General features: G+C 43.5%; 2 protein-coding genes across 2 annotated transcripts; both read left to right on the top strand.

Moving 5' to 3' along the window:
- Nucleotides 1–1,976: 1,976 nt before the first annotated feature.
- On the top strand, nt 1,977–2,186 carry BDCG_08959 (uncharacterized protein; the record flags this gene model as incomplete). Its single annotated transcript, XM_045424733.1, has 1 exon — nt 1,977–2,186. The coding sequence occupies one exon, from the start codon at nt 1,977–1,979 to the stop codon at nt 2,184–2,186; it is 210 nt and encodes a 69-aa protein (XP_045273385.1).
- A 1,397-nt stretch (nt 2,187–3,583) lies between these two features.
- BDCG_17891 (proteasome activator subunit 4) lies at nt 3,584–12,052 on the top strand (the record flags this gene model as incomplete). The annotated part of the gene is made up of 6 exons (XM_045426937.1): nt 3,584–3,965; nt 4,069–4,687; nt 4,756–5,134; nt 5,924–6,465; nt 6,524–11,924; nt 11,990–12,052. 6 exons carry the CDS (start codon nt 3,584–3,586, stop codon nt 12,050–12,052), a joined length of 7,386 nt encoding a protein of 2,461 aa, XP_045282747.1.
- Nucleotides 12,053–12,329: the final 277 nt, after the last annotated feature.

Here is a 12,329-nt window from a genome sequence, read left to right as displayed (position 1 = left end):
TAAGATAATGAGTTTCTACTGAGATGAACAGTCTACAGTGTATATAAGAAAAGAAGAAAATATATTCTTATTAAAGCTAAAAAATAAGAAAATAAACAGAACTGTGAATATAATTTAGAGATTAATAAAGAAAAAATAAAGAAAACTCACACTTATATTATTAATACTTATAACACTTAATTCTTTCATAACTATCAATTTCTCTCTTTAAAGAAGCAGAGAGTATCATATCTATGATACAGATAATTATTACATTTGATACAAAGACTGTTAGAAATGCACAGACTTCAGAGAAGCTAAATATCAGAATACACACAGTTGCAGCAGAGTCTTGAAGACTGATCATCTATATATATAATCAGATATCTCTTATAAAGCTATATTTACTCTCTCAGTTATGCTGAAGTATTCAGCTTAGAAATAATAAGAATGCAGAGAGAGAGCTTATCTATTCAGATTAACTTCTATTATGAATTCATAATATTTACATTGTCTTAATTACTTAGATTTTACAGATATCTGAGAACTCATCTCTCATTGATAATGAAATTGTGAAAATGTACTGCAGTGTGAGAATCATTGATAGAGAATCTAGATATATTTACATATATCTGATCAGAGATTATGCAGATAGAGAGAGAGTGATTATAGATCTGCAGAGCTGTAGAAGACACTGATAACACTAAGAGCTTTATAAGAACTATCAGCTAGAATCTGTAAGAAATTATTTATAAGAAGACTTACAGCAAAGAAAAGAACTGCACTACTTAAAGTCAGAGACTGATTTAAAAGAGATAGAGAATTGACTGCTGATCTGAAAATCAGATGCAGTGACAGAGTTAAGAGAGATAAAGATATAATTATAAACAGCAGTGTCTCTGCTTTATCAGCTGATAAAAAGTGATTAAAGAAGTTGCAGAAACACTTACAAGAAGCTCAGTAGTAATCAGATATTATTTATAAAGAGATTAAAATTGAAAAAATTTTTATTCTTAAGAAGTTCTTGAATTAATATATGAATATTATTAGAAACACTCTCTCTCTATTATCTGAATAAAAATACTTCACAGATGAATGAGAATACTTACAGTTTATAAAAATAAGAGTTATTATAGAAAAAGAGAAAAGAAGATAAGATTTTACAGATAGATCTGAGATATTTATACTACTCTAGAGAGATTTACTTACACTATAAGTGATTCTATAAAACAGTCAGATTACTCTAGTAAATAAGAGTAATTATAAATTACAGATCTGAATCTTTCTATATAACTATAAAGAGTAATTACAGATTGTAGATATCTTGATTCTACAATTCTATAGAGTTAGTGAAAGAATGAAAAATTTCTTATAATTCTACAGTGTCAAAGAGCAATGATTTATAAGAATAAATAAAAGATTAACTTATAAATATTTCTCTTTGATAAGGATAATCTTATAGAGAGTAATTCATCTGTGAGATAGATCTGTGTAATAATTATATAAGAATCTTATGAAAATGATTGAGAGTCAACTGAAACTCTTCTATATAAAAGATATGAGATGAATCTGTGTGATAGTCAGAGAAGAATCTGTAAATTATAAAGAATCTCATAGAATAAGAAACTGAGTGACAGACTCTTTTTTCTTCATAGTAATAAGAGATTTTTCCTTACTGAGATTTTTTATAGATATGAAGAGTTTTTAGTGAGTATCACTGCAGTGCTGAGCTGACTATGAAGTCACTCAGTGAAAGACTTTACAGATAAAGTCTTAGAGAGAAAGAGATATGTAAGAAATTCTGCTTCTTACAGATTCTTTATCTCTATTTCTATCTCTCATATAATCAATAGAACTAACAGCCCTTGGCTACACATAACTATATAGACTGGAGTTCACAAATACTATTCATAACTCAGCTTGAATACTATTATATATTTAATCTCTACATTTTATCTTTCTACTGTGAACACTTCTAGTAGTTAACAGTACATATCATGCCAAGCTGCAAACACCTGAATAATCGCCTGCAAGCACTTATTCTTACAGGGATTCATGTCAAGAAATGTATGAGACCAGACCAAATGAGACCAAATGTGAAATTCATGATCCCGGCGGCCAGTCTAGTAATAGCTGGTCTGAGAGAGAATGTTGAGAGTCTCACAGTTGATCAGCCCTTCTACCAGCAGTGTGCTGGTGATGATTGAGCTCTTTTGTCCCAGTAGCCTACAGATTATGAGACTGTTAAGTGTGAGCCCCACTGTGATCAACATGCATGGATTCAATCCCAGAATGAACTTAAAAATTCCTAACAAATACCCTGGACATTTTAACAGTGTCAAGAGACATCCCAGGAGTGTGCCCTAGAAGTCCCTTTAAGTCCTAGGACTGAGTGGTCCAGTCCATTATTAAAAAGGAGCCATTGTGGGGAGGCCACTGAAGGGAGCCACTGAGAGGAAGTACTGTACTCTGTGATAGCTGGTCCGAGGGGGGGTGTTGGGGGTCCCGCGGTTGGTCGGCCCTTCTACCAGCAGTGCGCTGGTGGTGATTGAGCTCTTTTGCCCCAGTAGCCTACAAAAAGAGACTTTGAATATTTCCGATGACAAAGATTGCAAAATACGAAAAAAGAATGGCTGATGAGGCACAATCTGCGATTCTAGATAGCCGGGTTTAACCTATGCGCCGTGCCACGCAGACGGATAGCAATAATATGGTCGAAATTGCCTGCCTACGTTTGGATTCATGATTTCCAATTAATCCGAACCGATAACTACGCGGGCACGGAGGATAGTGCGAATGGAGATATCATTTACATTGCGGGCGTACTTAACAACGCCATAACGCCATTCAATGGATTTCCTAGTTAAATACGGAGTAGTTGACTAGGTAGAAAGGGACTAGTATTGCGGGAGGAAACTTGGTAGTGATAGATTTATTACTTTTGACCAGAGAGGGTTCGGGCTTGGGCAACGTGGAGTACACTATCTCGTGCATTTGAATATCTATGATGTCTATGAGAAGCAAGGAGAATGAATGGATTCAACCCTCGAGCTGGGCTAGAATTGAATGTTTTCGGAGCGCTGGCGGCCGTTGAATGGAGTTACTGGGCTTAAACGCTGAAATGCTGATGCCTAGATAATCGAATGGACGATATTTGTACATGTACATAATAAGAAAGCTTGCTGGTTTACTGAGGCTTAGAGATATGTGATACGCGTTCCTTGAGCCAAGCGATATCGGTTTGATCCTTCTGATGAACACTTTCCGATCCCAAGGCAGCAAACATTTTACATTGGGAATGTTCATGGAATTGGTCAGGAGCGCGTCTGTCATTTGTCTCTGAGTGTATCTAGACAAGAAAAGCATCAAAAGGGTCACTGATAACACTAATGCAACTTGGTAGGGTAAAATGGCCTATTCGTGGCGTTGATGTAAAAACAATCTATACATTGCGAGTTGTAGCGAGATGGTGTAAATAGTTATTTAATAAAACAAGAGCTTAAAGCTTAAAAGTCCGAAAATGAAACCAAACATGAAAACGCACCACCAGAGCAGAGCAATTCCACTTCCAATGCTACCACCATCGTCTTAAATAATATGAACCATGAGGCTAGCAGCCTCCTCCTCCTCCCCTCCTCATTGGCAGTGGATATGTGGTGCATTGCTTAACCATCCATTGCGCAGCTTGTCTGTCCTTTTCGTGCTTTGGAAGCTACTGTTGCTCCTGGCAATTGTCGCCAGCCCAGGACCTGGATACGACTCATCTACTACTCTTCTGCCGTCCATTGCATCTCAGAATGCCTCAGACCTGATCTTGTTAAGCGTAAGAGCAGGAGCTGGCAGCGGGTGGTGGCCATCATCATTGCTGAAGTTCGTGAGATGGGACGCGATTTATTTCGTGAGCATTGCCCAACGCGATTATCTGTTTGAGCAGGAATGGGCGTTTGGATACGGCTACACAAGATTGCTCTCAGGTTTATCTTCTGGTGAGCGTTCTCTTTACGTGATGTTTATTTTATAAAAGTTTTACTTTTCATTTCACGTCACTTTTCTCGGTGTTTTGTGACAGTCAACTAATTGGATTTATAGCCTTCTGGGGAGATCGTGGTTCGCATCCTGATAGTCTCCACATAGCGCTGACTGGTATTGGACTCTCGCATGTCTGTCATTACTTGTCCGTACTCTCACTCTACGGACTATCGAGAAACGTCTTTGGTAGTGGAGATGGGGGTCGTGCTGTGCCTCTCCTAGCCGCAGTGCTCCATACCATCTCATCTGCCGGTGCTTTTCTCTCAGCGCCTTATGGAGAGCCTGTGTTCTCCTTGCTCAATTTTACAGGTTTTTACGCGTATGTTTCTGCGCTACACGATGATTGTCGTGGATACATGCTCGCAAGAGATGTAAAATTTCTTGTGGCAGGAGGGTTGTTTGCTGCCGTCACTACGATCCGTAGCAATGGCATTTTGAGCGGGATGCTATTTGCGTACGATGCGGTGTTGGGATTGGCAAACATTGCTTCAAGTGGAATATCGATATCCCAGATTCACAGGATGTTCTTTGTTATACTTGGTGGAAGCTTGATTCTGCTAGGGGTTGTTGGGCCTCAGTACCGTGCCTTTACAACATACTGCCAAAATGTGGACGTGCGAAGGAGTTGGTGTGATAATACCATCCCAAGCATTTACACGTTTGTCCAGAACCACTACTGGTATGTCTTGGAAGTTATGGAAACAATACAGCTGTGAAATCTGATACTGACTCTACTTGTTTTTGTAGGGGCAGCGGGGGGTTCCTGAGTTACTGGAAAATATCTAACCTGCCTCTTTTCTGTCTCGCAGCTCCCATGCTCGTTCTAACGGGTATTTCGTCTTGGTGGGCGTTCCAGTCACCTGTCGATTTCGACGTGCGATACAAAGAGCCAGGGAAACGTAGCGAAGAGGCTTCACGAGCGGAGCATCGGCGTACATGCCTTTCCAGACTCGCAATTCCCCAGGGGGTGCTCGCAGCCCTCGTTCTGACGAACTCTCACGTCCAGATTATCAACCGTATATCTTCCGGATACCCGTTGTGGTACTGGTATATATGCTATTGTGCCCTGGAATACGGGCATACCTTCCATCAACTTTTCAACCCCCGTTTTCTAGTTCAGGGAATGGTTTTGTATAGTCTTATTCAAGGGGGCTTATTCGCGTCATTTCTTCCGCCGGCATGACATTTGGGATTAGCCCTTCACATCTTTGTCAAAGAGGTACCTAGTTGGTTGGTGGAGGTTGGGAAAAGAGTCGCGTGCTTTGGGGAGGGTGGTCTCCAGCTTTTTGTGTGTTGCGTACGTAGGTTCTGCCTAGCTACGGCGAGGGATATTATTAATCAGGTCAACCATGTCATCTTTCACTATTTTGAAAATGAGCTTCTTGTAAAATCCGGATTGCTCGGCCTTCTTCAAACTTCTTCGCGAAATCCCAGAGCAAATAATTGCAGACTGTTGTTATCTCTGTGCTGTGTGCTTCACCAAACTGTCCGGTCCAACAACGCGGCTGCCCTACCCCGATTAGGTAATCAGTGCTGCCGCAAATAGCAACGCAACATCTCAAACCCAGCTTGGGAATTCCCATCCAGCTCAGGACAATCACAGCTCCCAAGTCGAGTGAGCTTGGGATAGGTCACTGACAAATTGACCAGTCCTGGACCTCACGTTTCCTTTTCACTTTAGTTCAATAAATGATCATTGACCCAGAATCATCGTAAATCCGCGTGCGGCCCGGATTGTTGCTGTTCGGCCATTCCAGAGCAAACTCCCAAACACTCTTTAGGGCCGGAGAAGGGTTGGGGCATCTGAAATTCCCATAGTTACGATATTTGTTATATTTGGTCGGTTTCTGCCCTTCTGAATCTACTGTTTATCTTTGCTTCGTGTTTATTCTAACTTCTTAAATGCCGCACTTAGGTATCTATTGCACCAGAGACTCTTGGTTTCTTAAACCCTTCGACGTCATACCATCCTTCTTCGCCCCTTGCGATTTCGCCCTTTTTCAACGCCAACATGGATTCCAGAGAACGCCTTTCAGATCATTTAGCTGCAGATTTCACCTATAGTGGAAACGAGACATCCCGGGCAACGTCCCCAGGAGGGGAACCTGTTCGAATCAACGGAGTGGTACTTGAGGATCAGGTCAAAGAGGCACGAAATAGACCGAGGACGTATCCGTATTTTAAATATCTACCCTATCAAGTTGAGGATGAGAGTGAGAGACAGTGCAACTTGGAGGAAATCCTCAAGCACCTCTACATCGCAGTTGAATCGGGAGATTTCAATCCCGGGGCTGTACACTGGACACGTGAACTGAAAGGATGGCTTTCTTTGAAGTTTGACCCGACAAGGGAGCAGCGGGTTAAATTGGTAAAATTTTATTACGAACTTTCTCTAGCGCCAGGAATCGACCCAAACGTGGCAGAGAGATTCGCTACCATGTTTATGCTTTTAACCAAGTAAGGAATATCTCTGTTTATGGATACTGCAATACCTTATATGACTAACAAGATACAGGAGAAAGCATTACCTTCGACCAGGCAAGGATCTAATACTTGACTGGAAACCCCTGTACAGAGAAATCAAGGTGTTCGTTCTTCCTTCGCAATCTGGCTTGGTCCACTCCACAAACTTAAAGAGGAATATCAAGACCTTGACGAAACTCTGTGCCTTTGCTCAGCCCTATTTCGACCCCTTGGAGTTGCGGGCGATACTGGAGGAATTTCTCCCTCACTTCAGCGCTTCATTTACTGAAGGGGCATTCGTCGTTGCTGGCTTGATAAACTTGTTCCTGCCAACAGCTCCTGCCCCGGAAGATCGTGAAGATCTTCTCCCGCAAGAGTACCTCCCAACTTACCTCCATCTTTGGTCCTTAATGAACCGATCTAGGACATTTGATGTAACTTTCATAGATCTCATATCGAGGATAGCACGCGATGCACTCCCCGCTAGCCATATTCCGTTCTCTGAGTTCGGAATCTTCACCTCTGAGCAAACATCACTCGTGTTTACCGCAATTTTAAGACTACTGGAAATTCCCGTTGGACAAGCAACCTCAACTTACAGCAGTGCCGTTGACGCTTCATCAGGTCTGGGTATGATGCTTGAACGGGACCATCGAAAACACCCATTTACCCATAATATCGCTCGATGGATAGTGATGTCACTATCGCCTGCATGTCTTGAATCCGAAGACTCTATATTGTCCATGCTTGAGGGTTTGATAGAGGCGGTGGAGACTTTCTTCCACCCCTCGAATGCTGGCGGATGGTCGAAAGCATTGTCACAGCTTGTTTACTACCTCGCGGACTTCTTTGTGATGCGGTGGAACATGGAGCATGACGAAGAAATGGAAGTCACACCAGAGCGCAGATTAAACGATGCCTTGAAACGACGTTTCGTCCTGTGCCTTCGGGAAGTCACTTTTATGGGAATATATTCCAAGCTCGGACTCGCAATGAACTTTGCGCTGTCCACCCTCCAAAGCTTGGCATATTTAGAACCGAACCTGATTTTACCTGGTGCCCTACAAAGAATTTACCCGTCTCTTCAGGGTTTGGTGGAAGTCCATAGGACAACCTCTTCCCTTCGATCTTTACAGGTTCTATCGCGGTTGATGGCGCGAACCAAGGGGTTCCGATGCCATATCACCACACTGCTGGGATTGGTCTTACCAGGAATTGATGCTAACGACCTGGAAAAGTCTTTGCATTCATTAGCTTTCATACAATCTGTTTGCTACAATATCCCTTTTGAAGATCTTACTCGAGATCGTGACGATGTGAACGGAAATATGCTGGCTGTTCAGTGGATAACTGGAGAGCTAGAAAGAATGGAAAATGAAGGAGCGTCTGTTGAGATGAATTATGATACAGAACTTACTAATGAAGAGGAAGAAATGATCTTGCGGTCATCCACTACCCAATTTGGGGAATTCTTGTTATCCTTTCTCGGTAGAGTATTTACTCTTCTCGAAAATCTCCCAGACGCCGCTCGGGTTCGCAGCGGCTCTCCCGAGGAAAATGTCGTGAATACATTACCTGCTACCCTTTTGCCTCTACTTGCATCCCTTTCCCCAGAACTATATGATCAAGCGTTGAACAAGATTGTGAATTTTGTTTCCGGTCATGTTATCCATCAAGCCCGAGATGCGATGGCATTTATATGCAACGCCGTTTGTAAAGTCAACCCTGAAAAAGCTCTGAAAGCTCTTGTTCCACTCTTAATACAATCTATTCGTACCGAGATAGATGAGAATGGTGCAGCCTCCACCAGGACTACTGGCTCAGACATTCTGCCACGTGACCGCGGGTTGGTCTGGAATGTTAGCATGCTGAGCATGTGTATCGTTCACGTCGGCTCTGCCGTTTTGAAATACAGGAAAGAACTCTTTGATATTGCCATCTACATGCAGCAGAAATGCAAGGGTATCCCTACTGTCCACGTGTCGAATTTTATCCATCATTTGCTTCTGAATCTTACAGTAACATATGTTATTGACCATTCTCTGTACGAGCCGGATATCAAGGAAAGGGGAATTCAGGTAGAACAATGGGGACAGAGACAGGATCCAAACCACCTAACCATCAAATGGCATGTCCCACAACGAGAGGAACTTGAATTCGCAGTCGAGCTTTTCAAATCGCAGGCGGAGAACGCTCTAGATCAGCTTACTTCCCTTACATGTGAAACGCCAAATATAAACCGAGATGGAAGTGGCAAAGAATGGTCCGATGAGGTGACGCGAAAGCTGGTTTTACTCAGGCTTATCATTTCTGGAATGTCTATATTGTTTGATAACAAGGCAGCTTCAAAGGATACTAGTGGGCGGAACTGCTCCCTTGCGGATCTCGATGTCAGCATGCCTGATGCGAACGATCAATATTCCAATGAAGAAAGCGCTGAAGACGATTCTGCATTAGACGGCTCCGATGACTCTGCTGTACGACAAACATTCCAATATCCCACGGGATACCTCTTGAAAGAAGACGACTCACTCTATACCGAAATCCATGACATTAGACGACGAGTTGGTGAAGTATTACATAACGTTCACCGGTTTCTGGTAGAAAAACAGGAAGATGATGTTTCGTGCTTCACTCCGTTGTATACCGCCTATCGTTCATGGTTTGTGGATGTGGGGATAGAGAAATCAGCCCATGTTCTCGACCGGGTTACAAAACTTCTCGTGGCGGACTCCCAGCCATACAAAGTGAGCGGCCTTCGTAAAGATTACCCTCGGCCTCTACTTGTTCGTCGTGCGAACGTGTACCATGTGCAAAGGCTTCGGCATAATGCGGCCCCACGACCTCGATCCAAACTCGATGAGACGCTTCTATTTGACCTCGCTGAGTCGAGTATCTCGCTATACACTGATATAAGACGAAGCGCCCAAGGAGCCAGTGAATCTGCCCTCAAAGCAATTTGGGGATCAAGGTTACTTATTATTCCGACATTGATCAAAGCATTACAAAACGCCATCAAGACAAACGATTACCGCCGTTTAAAGGGTGCCATATACTCTATCCTCTACAGCAGCATTGCCAAACCCGTGGGCCGCCATTGGAAGTACGCTCCTGCCCTCATCAAAGCATTTATAGAAGCCAGCGCCGTTGACAAGCCGTCGATTCAAAGGCTTTGTTCCGGAGTTGTCTACCAGATTATGGACTACGGACGTCCACTGGAGCGAATGGCAGTGCTTGACCAAGGCATTATAAAATCTATCGCGCCAAAGAGCGACGTGCAAGCCATAGTCAATAATAAACGGGAAATTATTCAAAAGAAGCGAGCTTTGATAGAGCAGAAGAAGGCCGAGCTTTCAGAAGAGCTGACTGATATGGCACGTGTATCTCATTGGAAAATGGCCAGCAGGGCTGCGGCAATTGTGATTGGCATGGGCTTGAGATTTGATTACGTCGCAAGCGAGAACTTGGTAAATCTCATCATAATGGGATCTATCGACTCTCACCCGAGCCTGAGAGGCTTATACTCCCAAACCCTTGTTGCTCTGTTTACCATGGTAGACGTGAGGGCAGTCTGTAACCATAAGTATGAAGACTACATCATGGGTGTTCAACGTTTCCCTGCCAAAATCCAAGTCCCCACTCAACCATATAAGAGGGGTTGGACCGAAGAATACCTTGCAAGTTTTGCTAAACCCGAGGCGGAATACTATGTCGACCATGATTATCCTGGCTGGCTTGTTTGGGGAAAGACTATGCCAGCCTATAGATCCAATGTCAAGCAGGATATCGAGTACGACGAGCTTGAATGGAATGTTCGCAAACAAATGGGGAAACTATGTACTCGCGAGTGGTTTAGCACGTTCTTCAAATATTTGAAGCAGGAACCAAGGGATGCCTACGCGGATAAATTTCGCATGTCAAGCGCCATGACCCTACTCTATGTGTTCGAGCTCATGTTGAGAGATGAGCTAACAGCCGCGACGTTTGAGGAGATCAAAGAGGAGATCGCCCTTGTTTTTGAAGATGGAAGTGATAAGCATCAGCATCGTGCAACTGCAGAAATACTGGGAGCTCTTATCGGCTCTGTCACAGATACGAGCGTGGACAAACGAACTCTAGTATGGGAATACGCTTTTCCGATTGTTCGCCAAATATTTTCAGATGGTCTTACCCCAGAAAATTCCGGATATTGGACAACCTTTTTGCATATGGTAATGCAATGTAGAGATCCGCGTCGCCTATGGCCTCTCGTGGATTGGTTGACTAGCTTCCGACTAGATATGAACTCAAATGCGGCGTTTAAGGAAAGCTCGAAAATCAACTTACTTCATCAATGCATCCTGGACTTCGGTTGGCACTTCCAATTAGAGAAGTCGATTGTTGCTGATTTCCTTGCCCATCTTGATCATCCTTATAAAGGAGTTCGTGAAGCGATGGGTCATACCCTGGGAGCGATATACCGAACTAGGTATCACGAGTCATATGCTGATATAGACCAGCTGATTCAGGCGCAAAAAGAAGCCTCATCCATTGGCAGCCATCCATACAAGCCCACCAAGGAATTTGCAGACACAGTGGTCGATATATTCAACCGGCTGGAAAAATGGCGCCATGAAAGATCTCCTGGCCAGCAAACTCCATCTTCATATACTTCGGGAAGCAAAACCGTTCTTCTCTGGCTAGATTCCACATTGTCATCACACGAATGCACTCAGCTTCTCCAGTTCTTTCCAGGCACTTTTACGGAAGAACTTTTGCATATGATGGACGTCAAAGAGGATCAGGAATTACAGAGGCTCGCATACCATGTCTTCCGCCACCTTTCGAATGTTCCTCATCCTTCTGGAGATGATTCCGAGTTCGTGGAAGCTTTGACACGTATCGGCCTTACGTCTCCTTCGTGGCATCAACGTCTTCGCGTCATGATTAACATCCAAATCATGTATTTCCGCCGTCTTTTCCTGTTGCCAAAAGCTGACCGTGACAAGCTTTTCGATTGCATTGCCTGCATGCTCGAGGATACTCAACCTGAAGTCCGGTCTGGCGCTTCTGCAACGCTTTCTGGCATGATCCGCTGCTCTCCCGCGCGATTACGCACCGATATGGTACTCAAATTACGCGACCGGTTCACAAAAGCACTTGTCGACAATCCACTCCCGAAGAAACCTCGTCGTATTGGCTCCGGTGTGTCTTCAGGTGTTTCCACTGGCGCGAGCACTCCTAACCCTGAGCATACCCGGCTTGTTCTCACAAGGCATGCGGCAGTCCTTGGATTAGGGGCCCTCATACAAGCTTTCCCCTACGCTAGTCCTCCGCCACAGTGGATGCCGGGGGTTTTAATCACCCTGAGCAACAAAGCCGCAGGTGATCCAGGAATCGTTGGGCAGGGTGTGAAGTCTATCATCAGTGAGTTCAAGAAAACGAGGCAAGACACCTGGCATATCGATGTCAAGGTAAGTTAATCCTGCTCAGCTGACCTTTGAAAGAATTCAATAACTGGCTAACAATTCTTAATCAGGCTTTCGAACCAGACCAAGTCGAAGACCTTGCGGGTGTCCTATGGAAGAGCTATTTTGCCTAAGCTCTATAGTGAGAGTTGCGCATGAATCCCTGTGTAGTAATTCCAGACCTGGTTCCTTTTATTTAATTCAACGTACCGTTGGAAAATACTGGACATTCACTTTACCCTTTTAACACGGTTTGGCGTTTGAGAATTGATATATGATATTACATTATGGTTGGATCGGGAATTAGAGATTCGCTGGGCCTTGATCATTCCGATACTTTCTACGCATATTATTGCTTGTTTTCAAAACCTCCCTTTGGGTATCTATTTGTCTATACTAGATGTATACGCC

This window comes from Blastomyces dermatitidis (genome assembly GCF_000003525.1).
Source record: "Blastomyces dermatitidis ER-3 genomic scaffold supercont1.12, whole genome shotgun sequence".
Taxonomy (NCBI): domain Eukaryota; kingdom Fungi; phylum Ascomycota; class Eurotiomycetes; order Onygenales; family Ajellomycetaceae; genus Blastomyces; species Blastomyces dermatitidis.
The sequence above is the reverse complement of the archived record's forward strand: the minus strand, read 5'-3'. Positions and strand labels throughout refer to the sequence as shown.